The sequence below is a fragment of the Struthio camelus genome, chromosome W, assembly GCF_040807025.1.
Source record: "Struthio camelus isolate bStrCam1 chromosome W, bStrCam1.hap1, whole genome shotgun sequence".
Classification (NCBI taxonomy): Eukaryota; Metazoa; Chordata; class Aves; order Struthioniformes; family Struthionidae; genus Struthio; species Struthio camelus.
In genome coordinates this window covers 34820300-34840816 of record NC_090981.1, presented here as the reverse complement: position 1 = coordinate 34840816, position 20517 = coordinate 34820300, and the positions used below count along the sequence as shown (strand labels likewise).

Here is a 20517-nt window from a genome sequence, read left to right as displayed (position 1 = left end):
TGTTTTTGCAGTTGCAAGCTTGTGCATTCACTGTGCAACGCTGACTGCAGGCTTTTGCAGTGGCAACAGCGCACCAAAGATATTAATTACACCGTCCCCTTTTTTTTCCACGAATGTTTGGCTATTGTAAGTTCGGACCTTTTTGTTTTATTTTCCCCCTTCCCTTGACAATATTTAATCTTTCTCTTCCTTTTAGCAGGGCGAACTTTGCTGGGCGGGGGAGGGGGGTCCTGTATGGAAAGCTTGTTCTGTGTAATAAAGTTAGCAGTGGGAAGCTGGGGGGCTGTGACCTGGTCTAGTTTTAAGGGTAATGATGTGATATTTTTGAAGAATATGGACGCATTTATTTTTTATGATTTGAAAAAGGAAAGAAAAGCAACGCAGCAGTTCACTTGTAAATCTCAGTGCTACCAGGGCAATCGGCTGGAATACACAACAGAGCTTGGCTATATTTTTAACAGCTGGCTGTGATTTTTAACCCCACTTTCTTACCACCCGGAGGATTTCTTTGATTTTATTTTTTTATGTGCGGGGTCGCCTTTTGTTGCGAGAGGGGAGGGGGCCGGGGGGCGGATTTGTCTTGTTTGCCTTGGCTTTTTTTTTTTCTTTTTCCTTTCCCCCTCTGCTTTTTAATCTGTGTTTATTTTGTTAAGCCTGCCCGTAGCGGGGGGCGGGGGGCGCTTGGCTGCTGCTGCTGCTGGCTGGGGCTGCCTGCGCGGGCCGGGCCGGGCCGGGCCGGGGCGATGCGGGCCGGCGCGGCGGTGCCGGCTCCGCGGCCGCGGCGCTGCCGGCGGTGCGTGCGCGTGTGCCGGGGGAAGGCGGCATTGTCTGCGGCGGGCTGGCAGCGCGGCCGGGCGATGCCTGCAAGCCTCCTGGATGCACATTTCCTCTCCTTCTCTCCTTCTTTTTGTCAGCGGTTCAGCGAGGAAGGATGCCGCCCACCCAGCCGAACCCAGGCCAGTACGCGCTGACCAACGGAGACCCCCTCAACGGGCACTGCTATCTCTCGGGATACATCTCGCTGCTGCTGCGGGCCGAGCCCTACCCCACCTCCCGCTACGGCAGCCAGTGCATGCAGCCCAACAACATCATGGGCATCGAGAACATCTGCGAGCTGGCCGCCCGCCTGCTCTTCAGCGCCGTCGAGTGGGCCCGCAACATCCCCTTCTTCCCCGACCTGCAGATCACCGACCAGGTGGCCCTGCTGCGGCTCACCTGGAGCGAGCTCTTCGTGCTCAACGCGGCGCAGTGCTCCATGCCGCTGCACGTGGCCCCGCTGCTGGCCGCCGCCGGCCTCCACGCCTCGCCCATGTCCGCCGACCGCGTGGTGGCCTTCATGGACCACATCCGCATCTTCCAGGAGCAGGTGGAGAAGCTCAAGGCGCTGCACGTCGACTCGGCCGAGTACAGCTGCCTCAAAGCCATCGTCCTCTTCACCTCAGGTGAGCCGCGGGCGGCGGGCGGCGCCCCCGGCCCGGCGCGGCGCGGCGCGGCGCGGCCGGGGGCTCCCGCAGCGGGCGCGGGCGCGGGCGAGGGCGCGGGCGCGCAGCCCCCCTGCGGGCGGCGGGGCCGGGCGCGGGGGCCGGGCGCGGCGGGGAGCCGGCGGCCGCCGCTCGGCTCGGCTCTGCCGGGGGACATGGGGGGCACCCGCGCACAGCGCGTACCGCTGCCCCCTGGCCGCCCCACCGCCCCGAGCCGGGGGCGTCGGGCCCCGCAGCTGCCGGAGCGCTGGGGGCTCGTCAGAAACGGGTTCGAGCTCGGAAAGAAATATAATAACATAATAGAGGCAGGAAGTCGAAGGGGGCATGTCCCAGCCCGGAGATAAATCTTTCCACCGCGCGAAACCACACAAATATTGGAATTTTAACAGATTGCCTAAAAAAAAATAGCAAATTAAGTGGAGGCGGTGGAAACATGCATGCATGCATGTTAACAATTTTTCTTATGATAGATGGTTCAAATTAACTAGCAGGAAAGTGCATTAACATCGCCTTTGAAGTGCTCTGGTTGTAGCCTATAAGAATATAATACATCTTTTATTATTATAACCTGCGAGAGAGAAATTTATAAACATCAAAGACGAATGATATGAAGGAAACATAGGAAATAGAAACAAGGCAAGATAAGAGGCCTCGCAATGTCACTTTTTAATTATTATTCTAATTATCGCCACGACGGGGCTAATTGCCACTTTTGGGGCTTGTTTGTTTTTCTTTTTTCTCTTTCCTTCCCCTATGTCTTTCCTGTTTCGGTTTCTCCTCTTTTTTGTCATTAAACTGGCCTTCCGAGTAACTAATAAATAAACAGTCCCAATAAATCTGACTTAAAACTAGGCCGAGGCAAAATTAAAAGCATTCCTGAACAAAGATGGCAAATCGTTCAAAGGCCTTGTTTAACAGTAAGCAGTTTATAATCCATCAATATTTGTTGCCTTTCATGCATGAAAAATAGTATTTACATTGTATTAAAATGACTCTTAAATTTGCACAATATTGTAATGTAGCAAATGTAGTATTAATATCGATTTGAACATCAGATAATTTATTTAGACAGGAGTATCTAATTTGTATGCAGGGTGGTCGAAGACATGTACTGTGACTGCCCCCTTTTACTTCCAGTGCAAATGCAGTCTTATAGTGTTGGAGGGAATATTTCTTTGCAGAGGATAAAGTGCAGATCTTAAAACAAATGGAAGATTTACTGAATAGCCAGCTCGACATTTTAATGCATTTTATCTTAATAAGTCTTCTTGATGGAAACATGTTTTTCAAAAGTGACAAAGAGACCTGGCAGCATTTATCAGGCTGATTTAACTCCAGAGCCTGCCTGCAGACTTGCATACTTTCCATTCCCATTCATTTCAGGATGTTCATCAATAAATAGGGCCAATCTGGGAGAGCCCTCCTTTTTTCAGACCCTACTTTAAGAGATTATTTCTAAACAGAGAGGGGCTCGTCTGAGTCCCAGCGCTTCTCTCCGCAAAAGGTCCCAGGAAAGCAGTTGCCCCAAAAGAGGACACTTTTTGAGGATTCCCCCCCCCCCCTTTTCTCTTCTTCTCTTCTTCTTTTACCTTCCTCACACGATCGACCGTGGCTAGAAACGTAGCCAGTGGCTTTAGAAGAGCATTTCATTTCCATATATTAAAAACAAACGTAATAATTAAATGTTTACGAGGGGAGAAGCCTCTCCCAACAATTGAGTGGAGCGTGAATGGGGTTTAGAAAGGGAATAATAATATTATTTTGGACCAGGATCGCATGGGGCATCTCAGAAAATGGAAATACAGCTGTCAGGAGTAATCTACCCCTTCCCCTTACCCCCATCCACACATTTCCACTTTTGACTAAACTTGTTTTGATTGCTTAGCCAGAGGGGAATTCATGGGAAGCCTTTCTCAAAGTCATCCAACTTTTAAACAAACTTTGACTGATGGAAAAGACATTTTTAGGCATATTGTCCTAAGTCCTTCGCTGAGGACTAAGCATTTAAAGCTGGCATGGGTTTCTCCTGTTGTGGTTTTTACATTTGGGTTCCGGATAGTGTATTTAATCCGTAAAATTCTGGACACCGTCCAAAGACTGGGTCGTGACCCAAAACCTGCTGCTTTCTTGCGTGTCTCTCTCTCTCTTTTTTTTTTTTTATGTTATTAATTCATACACCTACCTCTTTCTTGTAATAAATAAATGCTTCCAGGAAGGGGCCGAGCTAGATAACATGAATCCAATAAATCTATTTGCAGCGCAATAAGAACTTTGATTTCTAGTTAGATGCCAGCTGATTACACCTATATTTTCTGAACACTAAACTCTTCTGAACGCGTAACATGAAATACATTCCCAGTACTACAAAGGAGAAGGCTGGAGTGTGCTGAACAGTAATGGTTATTTATTTACATAATTTCTTTTCCATAGACTGCAGGAAGAAATACAGAGCTTTCCCTTATTGACACACTGCCATATAAAAAAGTGAGGCGCACAGAATTTTCACAGTAGCCCACTTTCTTAGACGGGGTAATAATTCACCTTTGGTAAACACGAATTGCATTATTTTTTCCATGGATCCCTTCCATGGATCCCACCTCTCTGGAATGAATAATCTACTCGAGCTTTGCATCCTTTAATTATTATTTTGAATCCCGTTTTGAATGGAGAATTAAGCCTTCTCCCTGCTACCTTTACGGATGCGAAATAAAATCCAAATAAACGCGCATGCTAGACCATTTAAAATAATTAAAGCTCAATAGATATTATCGACTTGAGAAAATCCTAGGAGTTTGGAGATCTAACATAAAACCCAATACGTTTTTTTTCTTTCTAGCAAGTAGCCTGCTCATCCCCACTGTCCAGTGACCTGCAGTAGAGGTGCACTTATCGTAAATATCTGATAAATATTTTACTAACCTTAAGGGTATGACATATGGGGCATTAAAAAAAAAAAGCCCTGCTAGGGTGTCAGTAAGACCCTTTCATATTTCATTGTTTGGAAGTTGAATAGGATCCTAATGCATAATGGGCAGATAATGCATGTAAAATAGCAAGATATATGTAAATATGGAGTGTGATTTGTGGCAATCAACATATGAACAGGCCTGTGGTTCTGATATATATTGGAAACAAGAGCAGGCCTATGCTTTTGATACATATATATGCTGCAGCCTGGTGCTTTAGATGTTGCAAAATATCGTTGCATTAAAGGTACAGTATGGATTAGCAGAACAGCCTGGCTCAGATAATTGTATATCTGAGGGATACCAAGTCCGCAGCTCAGGTCAAAGGTTCCTTTCTTCAGAAGTTCTTGAATTATGGCTTGTTTTATTTGTATTTTTGCTCGAGGCCATAGTATTGTAGATGAAGGTGTTCAGAAAGCTTTGTAAAGCTGGTTCTTGATACAGAAAGACATAAACTTCAAAAATGCAGTTGCTACAGATTTTTGCTTTGAATAATTTGTTGTGTCTTTCCAGGGTCATAATTCTACATTCACAATTTTGTAATGTCCTTTTGGGGCCATTAACATGCATTAATTCATATACAGATCTATATATTAGCAAAGTCTGGCTTTGATCTGTACTAAACCGCACTGCCAGCTGACTGCCTCCCTGTGATCCTTATGTTTTTTTAAATATTTATTATTAATCTGCGAAACAATGTAGATACATGAACTATGGAGGCAAACCCACCACGTTTCTATGCCTGTAGGTTCTTGTGCAGGTCTCTCACTGAGCAGCCGATGCACAATTATCCTCTGCTTTGGGTTATGCCTACACAGAGATAGGAGGGTGTGTGTGCGTGTGTGTGTATAGACACGCAGATGCATCTCTCTCTCTATATATATATATGTATATATCTCTATGCGCACATGTACACACACAGACGTGCAAATATATAAACGTGCAGATTTGAAGGGTTCCAGTTTATGCTCTCAGATCAGTATGTATTTGCCTAGATGGTATCATTCTGCCAGGTGTGAGGGATATATCTCTAGCTATATACATGAAATACACCCGTACATGAAGGATGTATTTCTGGCTGCGCTTAGGCAGCGCTCACCCACTGCAGCCGTCCCTAGCTTTGTGTCTGATAGCTGCAGATGTCTGCTCAGCACAGCCTGCCGTAACCGAGCTGCGCTCCGCTAGATTCCTGCGCCGCTTGCAGAGACGTGAGCGGCTTTCCGCGGCTGGATGCGAGGCAGAGACCGGGGCACCCCCCTGCCCTTGCAGAGCCTCCAAGCCGCGCACGGCCCCAGCGTTTCCCTTGATCTCCTTTGCAGCCATGTCAACAAACTCGCGCTGCGTGTGCGTGTGCGCGAGCGTGCGTGCGTGCGTGCGCGCAGTTTGGCGTTTTATTTTCTACCCCCCCAACCCCCCCCGCTCCACTTATTATTATTATTATTGCTATTATATTTTTTTTAACCTAACGGCGGCGGGGGGCGGCTCCCCCCACCGCCACCGCCCCGCACCCGCGGCGGGGGGCGCGCACGCCCGCGGGCCGGCTCGGGGGGGCGGCGGGTCCGGCGCGGGGGCGCGGGGCGCGCATCGCCCGCGGCGGGGCGCGGCCGGGCCGCCGCTTCGCCGCCACTAACCGCTTGCCCCCCGCTCCCCTTTCCTTGCCTCCCCCCCCGCCGCCGCCGCTGCCGCGTGTGCGTGGCCTGGGCAGACGCCTGCGGCCTGTCGGACGCGGCGCACATCGAGAGCCTGCAGGAGAAGTCGCAGTGCGCCCTGGAGGAGTACGTGCGGAGCCAGTACCCCAACCAGCCCAGCCGCTTCGGCAAGCTGCTGCTGCGGCTGCCCTCCCTGCGCACCGTCTCCTCCTCCGTCATCGAGCAGCTCTTCTTCGTCCGCTTGGTAGGTAAAACCCCCATTGAAACCCTCATCAGAGATATGTTACTGTCTGGGAGCAGCTTCAACTGGCCTTACATGTCCATCCAGTGTTCCTAGAGCCCGGCCCGCACCCCCGGTAGAGACACTGCGGAGCGGCACAGGCGGGAGCGCACGCACCGAGGGGAAGTTGGGGTGCAGGGGGGGGCCCAGGACACAGGCAGGACACAAAAGACAGGCCCGAGTAGGGTCAGATGCGTGGCCGTGTTTGGGAGGCAAAGAAAGGACCTTGTGTCTGTGGAGATTTTTGGAGAGGAGGAAAAAAAAAAAAGACAAAAAGCAAAAAAAAAAAAAAAAAGGACCGAGGGGATTTTAATAAAACCAGAAGGAGAATAATGGATCTTCCAGGATTTATTGTGGACGGATGTGGATATATTCTGTACAGAAACAATCAGACAAACAAAAGCGTTGAAGCTGAACTGAACCTTGTGTAGAAAGAAAAACAAACAAACAAACAAAAAAACCCCACACGCAAACACTTACCACGAACATTGTTACTCATTTTGTAAAATATTAGTCTTTATTTTCATTTTTTGTAAAACTTAAAACATCGTATGCGCATAAAGGAAAAAAAAAAGAAACAAGAATTAGGGGAAAATAACATTTTCCAAATAATTATAAAAAAATTGTCCTGTGTCTATGTATCTATATCTGTTTTGTATTTTTTTCTGGTTCCAAACCAGGTTTCCTGTGATTCTATACTAATAATTTTTGATATAACCCTTTGCTTCTTATAATGAGTGCGATATATGTTGTCGAAGCTGTTCTTCAAGAATTAAAATTGAAGTGAGAATTTAAACAAAAATAAAAGAGTTTAGCAAAAAATCGACTTATCACCCCACAACCCATGAGTCTTGTTGCTTGAAACATGCCAACAGTTTACCAAAAAAAAAAACCCAGAGTTGTACTCCCTCGATTTTTAACTTCTACACTGGCGTTAAAAGGGAGAACTTAAAAATACTTGTAAGGGGTAACAAAGTTGTATAAACCACGTGATAGTCCAAAACTGACTTGACTGTGTAAGTTTAGGGCTGAGCTGTCTGTCGAGGCCTAGGAAGAGATGATGGGAAACGCAGGCGGCGTCATGCCATAGGTGAACTCCTTTCGCCGAGGTTGTGCAGTAGACTTTTCACCAACGTTTATGTGCGTATTACCCTGGCCTGCACATTTTGAAACACCTTTTCCCATCAGTTGGAGTTTCTGCTGAGTTCACACCTTGCTGTTTCCTTTTAGCATTCATGGGCATGGATTGAAGTCACTGTATGCTACCATCACTGTGCGGAGGTGTACAATATACGGCATATTGTAGTCATGATTCTTGTTAGTCGTTTGTTACAGACTTGGTGGGTTTTTTTTGGTTTTTGTTTCTTTCCCCAAGGATTCAAGGACCCACGAGTATGTGTTCTGGTTTGTGCGTGCGTGTGTGTGTGTGTGCACACGCGTGTGTGCATGCGTGTTGCCTTGGCTATCAGCTGAAAGAGCACTCTTGCTGTTTTTCTTTACTCCAGTCACCACTGTGTGTGAAGAGTATTCCCAGCCCATTAATATAGAAATCTAACTGGAGGTTTGCTCGTTGGGTGGTGAGTGAGCGTGTGTTTTGTGCGTGTTGGGGGTGGGGGGGGTGTAGGTGTGGGTGTGTGCGTGCGCGCACGTTATGGTCACACACAAACCATGGCTATACATGCGCACATCCTATACGAAGGATTGTACCGTGCCTGCCTACAGCAGGAATTGGAGATGTGTGCGAAAAGCCCTGTTTCGTTTTGGTTTGGGTTTTTTTGTAAAGAAAATTAAAAATCGTTTCTGTAATGGAGCTTCTTTGAAGGTAAAGGCTTCACAATGCTTCTAGCTGGTGGTGCAGATCTCTGTAACAGCTTTCAGTGCATTAATGTTTTATAGGATCTGAGACGGAGCTGTAAGAACACATACTACCAAGGGAGCTCTTTCTTAACGTATTAATAAAGCTGGATCTTTAAAAATAACATTCCCCCCCACACGCAGACACCTCCCGCGCCCTCCAAACAAACCGGGATGAGGCAGGCTTTTCAATTTGTGGAGTCATTGGCAATGTTTTTCTTTTAATTTGCTGTCCTCCATACTCTCCAGATTTTTTTTTTTTTTGCATTAACAAGATCCTTCAATCCAACCCGCTTGGGGTTTTTAATATTCTAGGCGCAGCAGATCCGAGGCGAGAGCAGCTCTATACAGTAGGCACTTATAGCTGGATAATCAACATCGCGGGCAGATCTTCTATGGGGGTAGAGGACATTTCAGTATGGAGACGCGGCCTGTATTCATAGGTGCTGTACGCGGGGACAGACGGGTTCAAACCTGAGCACACAAGGACGGAAATTAGGCCCACAAACACCCTCCCTTTCTAACTCACATGGACGCTACACAGGCGACAGCTTTGTTCCTCGCACTGGTCGCCTTCCCCAGGCGGAGGGGGTGCCCCGGCCTCCCGGCGGGGCCGGCAGACGGGGAGAGAGACGCTCAGCCCTTGCAGGTGCTGAAGTAACTTTTCAGCATTGCCTTCTGGTGGGATGGGTGACTGGGGACCCAGCTGGCGGCGGGGGGGGAAAGGGGAAAAAAATAAGAAAAAAAGAAAAAAGCTCCCGGTTTCTTCCAATGAGATGTAAATATATTCATTACAGTGTTATCCCACTGATGAAAACAGATAAACTTTTTCGTAGGTCAGAAACGTATTTTTCAATTAATTTTCATATTTATGAATAATAATAACCCACCGATTGCCAAGAAACTTGCAGGTGTAGAGGAGGTGTACGAGATGCACTTATTTCCATGTATGTGCCTAGAAAGAAGTGTTTCAATCCCTTATTAAACTTTGCTTATAAGACGGTATTGTGTTCTGAAGTGTTAAATATCCAGTCTCTGTTGTGTTCGTGGATGTTTTCCTTTGCCACGCTCCAAGCTCTTGGGCATTCATACAGTGGCTGAAAGTATTGTATGATCTTGTCACCAAACACTATATGCTAAAAATGTGAATGTGGAGAGGGGCCCGGGCCCCTGCGTAAGTTTCTGCTGACTTGTTCTTACCTACAATATACTGTTTTAAAACCATCTCCAGTTAAATTTCTCCTGCCTTGTTATCGCTGCTAGCCCGCTGCCCGCCGCCGGTGGCCGGGCGCTGCCCGCCGCCGCGCTCCGCGGCCGCGCCGCCCCCGCGCCCCGCCGCGCCCCCGCGCTGGGGCTCCGCGGCGCTCCGCTGCCCTGCGCTGCCGCCCGCGCCAGGGCGATGCGCGGAGGCTCCCGCCCGCGGAGGGCTCCGCCTGCCCCGCCGCACCACCGGGGGGGCTCATTAACCACTTCGGCAGCACTTCAAGGGAGGGGAGAAAAAAGGGGGAAGGAGGGGGGGGAAAAAAAGAGAAGAAGAAAAAGAAAAAAGCGGCGCTCGCAGCCCAGCCCAGCCCAGCCCCGAGTAGCGGAGCGGTGTGTGTCGCCGCTGCGGTCTGGGGAGCGACCCATACAAAGGGCCCCACCTCGGAGCTCCTCGCTAACTAGCTTGCCTCCTCCCACTGCCCAATTAGGCCTTTTCTATATATTCCATCCAATAAATATTTGGAAATACTTCTAAATGGAAGGTTGAACCAGGGCTGATGCAGGGGCTTTCGTGGGCGGCTGGCCTAGGCACGGCTGCCCTTTCCGCGGGCAGGCGCGGAGGTCCCGGCCGCCGGTGCCCTCGCCCCGGCCGGAGCGTCGGCCCCGAGCCCCCTCCGCGGCGCTGCGCGGCGCGGCGCGGCCGCCCTCACCTGCAGCACTGCCGGGAGAGCAGCCCCGACCTCTCCCGAACCCCTCCAAATCAGCCTGAATATAAAGGGGGGGGAGGAAAAACAAACAAACAAACAAAACCCGACAACCCTCCACCGTTATGTGACCTTTTTCATTGCACAGTTAATACCACTGAAAGCGGCGAGCTTAATCATGAAGTGGGGTCGCCTATATGCAAAAAAAAACAAAAAAAAACACAAAAAAACCAACCACCCAACCCTCTTTTACTGCCAAGTAAATAATGGGTCTTATACGGAAAGTGTTTTATCGAATGCCTGTGGCTTGGGGGTCATTTTAAGTGACAGCAAAAGTAATAAAAGAAAAGTAAATTCTACTTTGTTTCATGCGAAGGAAACTCTGTTTGGCTCCCAACACAAAGAGAAATATATATTTTAGCGCATGGAAAGGGCTTAATACAAAGTCCCTGCCTTTTCTTAAAAAAATTACCTGTGACATATGAAAGTCAGACGTTCCCTTTTCAACAAAAACACTCACTGAGCGTCTGAGAACTTTAACTCCTTTGAAGTAGATTTAAACTGTTGTAGATGTAGACACAAGCTTCGCTTATAAATCAAACGGGGATCTCAGGGAAGGTGCCCCCAAGGAGCTGCCAGGCGAGCGAGCCTGCACATCAGCCGTCTCGTGGAGCAGCCAGCCCTGCTGGAAGGGACGGACGGACGGACGGACGGACGGACGGACGGACAGACGGACGGGGGCTAGGCGGTGTTGTAGTAGCTCTGCCACCAGTGAGCAAGGGCATAGCCACTGGGAAACAATGTCCCCTAATGACATGTGCACGGCTATTACCCAGACTGTGGATGTGCTTCCTCCGGTTTCATGCAGCATTTTGACTATTCAAAGGGTTAGTTTTTAAGTCCTGAAATAACATTTTTATAGACCCGATCCTTAATCCTGTCTACTTTGAGCTTTATTGGGAGAGATGAGACTCGGTCTCCCCTCTTCCCACTTTTCTTCCAGTTTCTTTCCACCGGCTTCGGGCTAATTTTAGAAACGGCATGATCTCCACAAAATGTATCTATATATTTGTTTTCAAAGGCTCCTTTTCTAATTGGCTTCACAGTCACTGACTTTGACGTGAGATTTCCCTCCCTCCCCCCCCCCCCCGCCTTTTTAATCCCCAGCGGGTCAGAGCAGCCAAAGAGGAGTATTTTGCAGTGATTCCGGGGCGCAGTAAGAACGATAAATAAATACATTTCAAAGCCCCAGCTCATGGCTGCCATGAAGCCTTGTCCGACAGAGCTCTGCCCCGTTACCTTGCAACGTGCCAGGTTTCCCAGCCCAAGTGACGTGGGGGATTCCTTGTACGATAAGACGTTTTTGAAGAAAAAAAAAAGAAAAAGAGAGAGAGAAATAAAAAGAAGGAGGGGGAGAAAAAAAAGGAAGGGAGGAGGAGATTGAGGGGGGAGATTTGAGAATACAAGTGGAAACTAATAAAACTCTTGTTAAAGTGCTTGCTCAGGATCCATGGCGTCACCAGGTCTTTTACTTAGGAAGCCAAAGAGTTTTATTCCTAAATGAGTTAAAGAGCCATTTACCTCTGTCGTGTTCTATTCATCAAGCCACAAGTCGAGAGTCCCTAACATGAAACTATTTGTTTGCTTACACAACCAGCTGGGTGCAATTTCACGTCTGAGATATCTATCTGAAAGCGCCTCTCATTTATTATCCTTACTTGTCAGCGAATCCATTTTCCAACTTTTTTTTTTCCTTCTTCATTCATTGAAGGCTCTGGGCTTAAATACTCCCTTAAATATTTCAGCACCTACCCCCTTCTCTCTTCCGATCTCACAGGACATTCAGCGCAAAATAGCTGGAGAATAAGGCGGAAACTGCAAAGATCACAAAGGCGACCACTGGCCAAGGTGACTCCCTTGTTACAGCTTCTGTCCCCTCTCCCTCCCTCCCTCTCTTTCTCTTTTTCTGAAGGCCTGTGTGATCACTGGGATTTTCCCCCCCCCCCCGCCTTTTTTTTTTAAAGTATGTCTAAGATCGCGCTGGACATTTTCCCATGGCTGCCCCGGTGCAAGGTGCAGCCACCTGAAAAAATAAAATAAAATAAAATCAACCTGGTATGGGGAGGGGTCGAAACGCGCTTTGTCACTGCCCGGCGCTGCTGGCGGGGAGATGCGAGGCCGTGGTGCGGGAGCCCAGGTCTCCTCGCTGGCCTGATCCTGCTGCGCGCGGCAGCGTGGGCTTGGAGGTCCCATCCAGATCAAGGGCGAGGAAGAGAGGAGGGATGTCAGGATCTTTTCTCCCACCCCCACGTGGTTTCCACTAGAAATACAAAGACACAACGTGAAACGGGCCCAACCGGGTTATAAATATAATTGCGAGGAAAGAAAACAATTAACAAAGGAGACAGTGGGAAATTGTATCTCCCCTCCCTTCCCTTACCCCCAATTTTGAAAAATCAGGATAATGTGAGTAGTGTTTCAAAGCAGGACCGTCTGGCTGACAAGAGACTCACTGTTAGTAATCTCAATGATGGCTGTATAATAGTGTATATACATCTCCTTGTCTGCAGAACCCTCCATCAAGCTTAAAGCAATGGATCAAATCCAAAACTACAAGGTATAAAATATCCCCAGTTGTTAAAAAAAAGAAAAAAAAAAAGAAGGATAGTAAAGGAGGGGAGACAGTCTCCTTGGAGGAGAAGCAGGCTGGTGGCTGTAAGCTATCCTATTGTGTTGATTTAGGAAGACATTTGCTGTATATAACGTTTAAGGCTGGTAATATCATTGCTCGGCCAAATAAATAAAGCAATGGCCAAACCGTGAGGTCACTATCGATCCCTGTGCTTGCCGAGAAGTGAGACGTGTGCGTGTGTGTGTGTGTGTCTGTGTGTGTGTGTCTGTGTGTGAATGTGTGTGCGTGTGTGTGTGTGTGTGTAGGGGGGCTAAGAGACCCCGAGGTTGTGTGTGTGTGTGTGTGTGTGTGTGTGTGTGTGTGTGTGTGTGTGTGTGTGTCAGAGCCAGCCCCAGCCTGCAGCCCGCTCGGCGAGGGCTGATTAGCATTCCCTCCCTGCCCATGGACCTGCACTGACAACTAACAGAGATATCCAGCTCACCACTAGGCCTCCTCTCCTTTTGTCTCCAAATCTCTAAGAGAAACAGATTTATCCGTGGGATCTGCACAGTGAACTTCCACTCGCTGCTCTGCCGCACCGTGAAAAATCACAGTCAAAACAATCCAAAGACACCCAAACCTACCTACTTCTTGTTGGGGTTCTCCATCCCCATCTTTTTATATATATATATATATTTTCCCCTTTTCTCTTTTTTCCTTGGCCGCTGAGCAAAGGGAGCTGCTGCCCTGCCACCGCCGGCCGGGGGTGCGGAGAGCTGCCCGCGGCGGGGCCGGGCGCTGCTCCCACGGCCGTGGGACTGCGTGGGACACGGCACCACTGCGGCTCCTCTTCCCACCACTCACACACTGCAACAAGACCAGGCTACTTTTTTTTTTTTTTACTTTATTTCATTTTTTAGTCATTCTTTTCGCTACAGGATCAAATATATCGGTAACTTTATTAAACAGATATACGAGGTAATTTCTTCGTGTTTGTTTGTTTTTTTTTGTTTTGTTTTTTTTTCCTCTGGGTTATTTTTGGGGTCAAATATCTTCGGAAATACTGAACCTGTTCTACACAAAGAGTCAGTAAAGGGACTTACATGCAAAGGCCAGAAAACTCTTTAAACTTCGAGAGTGGAGCCAAACTACATTTCTGAACGGCGCTGCTGAGGCTAAAGAGTCACACAAACTTCCAGCAAAGTAGCTGCGGCTCCCTGAAGTGATAAATAAAACTAGTCAGGTACTTTTTTTGCAGAGAGCCTTACAAATTGGTCCATGCTGACAGATGTTTGTCACTTAGTAACTTCTTTCCAAGTTTTTTTTTTTCCTCTCCCTCTCCCCTCCTCTAAGCCTTCTTCCGAGCTTGCTTTGTTGTTTTAAAATATGCATGTCTCTCAGGAATGCAAGTCACGAGTCCAAACTTCGTGTCCAACCTCCCACAAGAAATGATCCTTTTATAGGGAACCCGATATGTCTCAATCTGCACTTCACTCAAAGCCTCTGGATATAGGGCACTGGTCCCCGCTCAAAAATAACTCCGCAGAAACGCCTTTCCACCTAAAAAATCCCCACGAATGACTCCCAGGGAAGATATATAGCTCCCACAACTAAGGAAGGCAGCGGTCAGAGGGGAATGCAGCCTGGAGGAAAAAATGAGAGAGAGAGAGGGAGAGAGAGAGAGAGAGAGAGAGAGAGTTTTTATTTCTTTGCGCGTTGCACTGGGCCGTCATTAGCAGCAGGTTTATCCCGACGAGCCTCTGTAGCAGCTGCGGGTGCAGGGGAGAGGAGGCGTCAGCTCCTGACGGCCCGAGCAGAAGAGGAGAGATTAAGGAGCGCGGTCCAACCTCGAGAAAAGAGTAAGTGACCCTCAGTACAACAAGGAGCCAGGGCACTGCCGGGCTCTGAACTGGCAGCCGAAGTTTACTTGCAAGGAAGAACAACGGCACGAAAATAGACAAGAAGTGGGGTGGGATTGGGGGGGGGGCGGCTAGGGGTGCCCCGGCGCCGGGAGGTGCATCTGGCCCCGGGAACGTGCGGCGGAGCAGGGAGGGCCGGGCAGGGCGCAGGGGCGTCCCGCAGGCAGGAGGGCTCCGCTGCCGGCAGCAGGAGGAGGAGGAGGGGAGGGAGCGAGGGAGGAAGGACGAGGAGGGACGCAGCCGGGCAGTGCCCCTCGGAGGCGTTTGCGGCGTCCGCGGTGTCTGCGCGCTGCCCTGGCGGCGAGGGGCTGCGGGTCCGCGGAGCGGGAGCGGGAGCGGGCCGGCGCAGGCGGGGGCCGCGCAGCGGGGCGCGGAGCGGTGCGGAGCGGAGCGGTGCGGAGCGTGCTTACGTGTTTGGAGAAGAGCGAGAGGGAGAGGGAGGAAAAGAGGGAGGGAGAGAAACTTCGCAAGTTGATGGGAACCAGATGAGCTCCTGCCTGGGTCACGTTTGCTCCGCGGCGCTGATGTGCAGTGACGTCACCCATGACTACCCTATCACGTCAGAGCGAGCGGCCGGCAGCGGGCCTTGCCCCCGGGCCCCGGGCCGGGCCCTCCGCCGGGACACCCTGCGCGGCCCCGCGCGGGAGCGAGCCGCGCAGCGCCGGGCCGGGCCCCCGCGCACCTCCGCGCACCTCCGCGCACCGGCATCTGGAGGGCTCGCAGGCCCCGGCGCTTCTAGGAGCTGATAACGCCTCGGTTTTCAGCAACATTTACAGCCCCGCTTTTAATACGCACCAGATGGTTCTCGCGACTCGGCGACCACAGCCAGCTAGCTCCTCGATTTTACTCAGCAGCATTTTGTTACAATTATGCTCCATGCTGAGAGCAGTTTTATTGGTGACCTATTTTTCATATTTGCAGCATTTTATGCTAAAAACCTCCTTCCTGGCCCCTTAACGTAGGGCAGGACTGAAAGAGGCAGGAGCAGTCGCTGCTGCCTCTAGGTTGCAGACAGCTCTCCTAATCTTTAATAATGAGACGCTCCTGTTTGTGTATGTACATGTGTACGTGGATAAATAATACATATGCATATTTATTCACTATATTTGGTCAATAACACTCTTATTTGTTAAACCTCAATTGAGCGCATTTGCCTTCCTGACAACAAACATCACAGAACAATAAATATTGCATACGGTTAATTATTATGCCAATGCACTATGCCTCGCTTCTCTTAGGCACGCACGCTCTCGTAAAACTCCTTGCAAACACAAACATATCTCACAGATATTTTGGTATGGAGAGGAAAAAAACCCAACTCCTTGAAGTCTCTGGGAATTCTTAAACGCTGACAAGAGGAAACTGTGCCTAATACATTCCTGCGAGCTAAGCACTGTGCTGTTAAAGAGAGAGAGCAATGCTTGCCTACAAAACATCCCAGGGCTTTTAATCTAGTGCCCAGGATATGTTAGCACATTGTGCAGAAAGCTACAGTGAGGATCACATTTTTCTCGCGGAGTTTTGTAACCTCCTTTTACTGTGCAGCAGAGAGCCTGTTTTCTATGTAGCAGTACAAATAGCCAATTTACTCCTCTGCAGGTGTGTTCTCTCGACACAAATGCTTTTTCCACTTTTATAGGAACTCTTAAAAAAATTTTGCCTCTCCTGCTAAACTCACAGATGTTTATTTTATTGATATAACCTATACCTTGGTTATACTGAGAATAATATGCCTCAACTAACAGTCATTTAGCAAATAATAGAGGCGTTCTGGATGCTTTCCAATGTTACACATGTACTTGCTCATAAAATGATACGTGAAAAAATTAACATCTGCTTTCCTAAAATAAAGTGTTCCAAGTAGCTTTTTATGAATGCTTCCCTCATTTTGAAAAGAAATATGTAGAGATAAACTGGCATCCATATGTATAGCATATTTATAATGGTTTTAGGATTTGAAGGTAGCTATTCATTGCATAAGCCATTTAGAACTGACGTTTTAAAAGCTACTTAACCTCAGACATCCTTGAATCTTAAAGAAGGATTCCCAACGATATTATTTAAAGAGGAATTTGCTGTAATTTAATTGCATATCAAGGCGGAACTATGCACACGCACAGCCCCGGATGCTATGTTTATTAAGGCTCCAACTTAGATTTTATTTACCTGCATCCTCAACACGTCCCCTCTTCCCTTCAGACCAGCTGCCCGGGAGTGGGTACGAGCCCACTTGCTGCACGTTTCCCTTTCTCTGTTTCCACGTTTGTCCACCCGCTCTCAGGGACCGAGGTGCCCCTTGGAGCCACTGCTCACATGCGGGTTATTTCATTAAGCTTTGTCCTTTGCTGGGGGGAGGGGGGCGAGGGGAAGAATTGGGATCTATAATCATTAGTGTCTTTTTATTATTTCTACAAAAAAGGGCCGGGCTCTTCGCTGAATGAGCTGCTGGAATGTTTTGCAGATGTTCCGCTCACACCCAAATTGACCCTTTGCTTCCCCCCCTCCCCCGGCAAAAGGCTCTTAAACCCATCGCCTTTCCGGGCGAAAAAGCCCGGCCGAAGGCGCAGCGCCGTGGGCAGGGCAGGGTGCCCCGCAGCCGGCGCCGGGCCGCGCTCCGCCTGGGCCCCGCGAGTGGGCGGCCCAGCGTGGGGCTGGGCTGCTGAAGCCACACACCCTCCTGGGCTGCGCGGGGCGCGCAAAGCCCGCCCCCCACCCCAGCACGGAGGCTCCCCGAGCCGGCCCGGCTGCCCCGGCGCCCGGGGCCTAGCGTGGCTCGGCCGCGTGGGGCCGCGTCCCCGCGTGTTCGCGAGCGCGCGGGGACGGCGCCAGCCTGCCTGCTGGCTGCGGAGCACAGAGATGAAGGAAACGGCCCCTTTCTGAGTGGCAGGGCGCTATTTCCCCCCACCCCAAAGGTCAACCGGCAAACCACCGCTCATAAGAACAGGCGAATTTCCAGCGCTCCGCCGAGTTCCCCCTCTGTTTGGCTTGGTGCCGTGGTTTATTTTCTCTGCCACGAAGGCTGGTCCGAAGAGAAGCGGGCTTGGGGTTTAACACAGAAAAGTAATGTCCATTTTCTTAAAAAAAAAAAAATCCTGCCTGGGTTGGTAAAATCATTAAAATATGTTAAGTGACATGAAGTTTGGATTTATGTGGACACACCGGACAGAAAGTGGACAGAGTCAGCAGGGAGAGTCACGCTTTAAGACAGGGGGTCTTTATTTAAGGATGGTGTATTTATGGGGAAAGAAAAGGAATATCTTACAAAGCTCTCACTATACCCCTGATAACAAAACCTGTCACATCTTTACTTCTTACTAGAAAAGAGCGAGTGTCCTCATTTGAACATCTCTAAAGTGATTATTAGATGCCTCTCTGAGAAATCAGTTTGTGAGACTAAGCACGGAACACACACACAAAAAAAAAATAGAAAGAAAAAATGAAAGAAAAAGAAAGAGAGAGATTTGTTCACATTGTCTCCGTCTCTTATTTTACTTTCTAAATATTGCTAAAATATCCCTCCGTTCGCACTTTTATTGAAGGACCTTTCGTTAGTAAGAACAACCCCTGCTTTAGAATAAAAGACTTGCACCAAGAGGGGAAAAAGGGAAAGAATAAGAAATCCAGCCCACAGGTTTTTTTTATTATTATTATTTTGCCTCCCACCCCCCCACCCCCGATAAGATGTGAGAACTTTTTTTCCGAGAGTGTGAAATGAAGGACACAAAGACAGTATATCAGTGAAAAGAAGAAAGTGGCCTTTTAATGAGAACTAAAGAAAACCAAAACGTAGATGAAGTGTACCGTAAAAGCTGCTTCAAAGTACATTCTAATTCCCCTGAGTTCAGCCATCACATAGATTTGGTAATTGGGAGTTTACTGCGCAGAGGTAAGGCAGCATGGTATGGATAACCCTGTATTTTTTCCCTTCAATAATTATAGTTACATTTTCCAGATTGTCTTTGCAAAAAGCCATGAGATATTAGAGACCTTTTACTCCTGCAATTGGAGGAAGAGCCTGTCATCACCGTAAAAAACTACCTGCATGCTCCAAATTAAAATGATTTTTCCCTTTTCTAATTGTGATCCTGGCTGTAGATGGACTCTTAACAGAGGCGATAACATCATCAACTAGCTGCTGCTACCTTTATTGGTGTTTACTTCTACGCCTGGCTTTCATTTTGTGTGTATTTTCTGACCTTAGCTTTTGCTGTATCACAAAAAGTCTCCACAAGTAACAGAGCAATAAATCCAGCCAAAAATAAGACAGATTTCCTCATCGATGTGTAATAAAGTTAAAGGACATTGTTTTGTCAGACAAGCGCTAAGTAGAAAATAAATCTTTGGGTCTAGGGAAACAAAACGGAGTGCTGTTGGCATGTGTGTAAATTTACTTTTAAAAGCAATAAATCAATGTTAAATTAAACAGCTGGGTTCCCTATCTTGGAAAAGGTTTCATGTTTAAGAAAACCTTGATGGTGAAGTGTGCGATTTACTAAGACACTCTAGAAGTTAAAGCCTGATTTCAGCTCAAGCCTCCAGTGTCCCTGCCTATGGGTTGCAGCTGAACTTCAGGAGCTGCTGTGAACTTGAGAGAGAGATTGAGAGGCAGACAGACAGACGGGGACCGTCAGGGCGAGGGAGATTGCACCCAGTGGCTTACTTCAAACCTGCTTTCCACATGTTTCCCGCGGAGCCCTCACCACCCCAGACCTGCCGCCGAGAGATTGCCTTGCAGAGCTGCCTTTCATTTATTGTGCCAGGGTTAAATATTGTAACCTGTCGAAATAGTTTAATACTGTTATTATCTAAACGCTAATTTCATCATTTCTGCATCATGACACAGATACATGGGATGGAGGAAGCCGCATTAGAGTGTGGCAGAGATCTCTGGGTTTTTCAGATCAATCCTCCCATTTTGAGAGCATTCATAAGTGACTATTAAGAAGTTAGGCGTACCTCCTTGCTAGCGAGTCTGAGGCATTATTTTCCTAACCGCATTTGTGATCTCTTTCTACGAATGTTATAAAGCAGAGAGAGAGAGAAGAGAGAGAAAGAAAGAAGAAAGAAAAAGACCAAAAGAAAGAGACAAAGAGAGAAGGGAATGAGAAAGAAAGGGAAGACGAGAAAGAAAGAAACAGCGAAAGAGAGTGAAAGAAAGAAAGACAGAGAAAAGAGGCTACAGAGACCTGCAGTAACGTTTTAGCGCTCTAAAGTAGACAAAACAGTGAATCAATAAGTTATTAAAAAGCCCAAACAACAAAAGCAATATTGCAGAACAGAAAATGACATGGTTTCGGGTTAGGAAATATCTGTATGTGATTGAAAATTTTTGAATTTGTAAAGTAAAATTTTAAAATAACTTGGCAATAAAGATATTGTAATACCTAGGCATGTATCTGTGTTAGTGATTTTCTTCCAAATACACAGGCGACAGTTTAGAAGGAGAATTTATAATGACCCCTATTTAGTATTAAACCTTCGGATGTACTTGCAGGCTAGCTACAATGTCTACAGATCACCAGTGCCGTGGTTAAATTTTAAAGAAAGAATGTAAAAATGGAGTAGAAGCATTTAATTTTTTCCCTAGCATCCCTGGAAGTTTCCAAAATGAAGGTGACCCGTCACGGAACAGAAACTAAAGACCTTTAATACGTTCTGTCTTTGTTTTGCTTTCTTTGAGAGCAGGATCTAAATAACCCACAAAGTTTGTTTGCTTGTTTGTTTGTTTGTAGATAAGGACATTTTCAGTTTCTAAGTTTCATCCAAGGCGCTGCTGCTGCTATCAAGTAACACTTAAAAGCAATCTATTTAGTTCCTCTTGGTGCCTTAACAAATCGCCTTGGCTCTTCG

General features: G+C 48.0%; 1 protein-coding gene across 2 annotated transcripts in view; it reads left to right on the top strand.

The window, feature by feature from the left end:
* LOC138064084 (nuclear receptor subfamily 2 group F member 1-A) overlaps positions 1-19833 on the top strand; it is a 22262-nt gene extending 2429 nt beyond the window's left edge. The window contains exons 2-4 of one of the 2 annotated variants that reach the window (XM_068924986.1): positions 915-1442; positions 6153-6340; positions 19699-19833. In XM_068924986.1, coding sequence (XP_068781087.1) covers positions 915-1442; positions 6153-6340; positions 19699-19818 — 836 coding nt within the window. In that variant the 3' untranslated portion in view covers positions 19819-19833. Of the gene's footprint in view, positions 1-914; positions 1443-6152; positions 6341-6424; positions 9231-19698 lie in introns of those variants that run through there. The other variant, XM_068924987.1, reaches the window with a different exon arrangement.
* Positions 19834-20517: the final 684 nt, after the last annotated feature.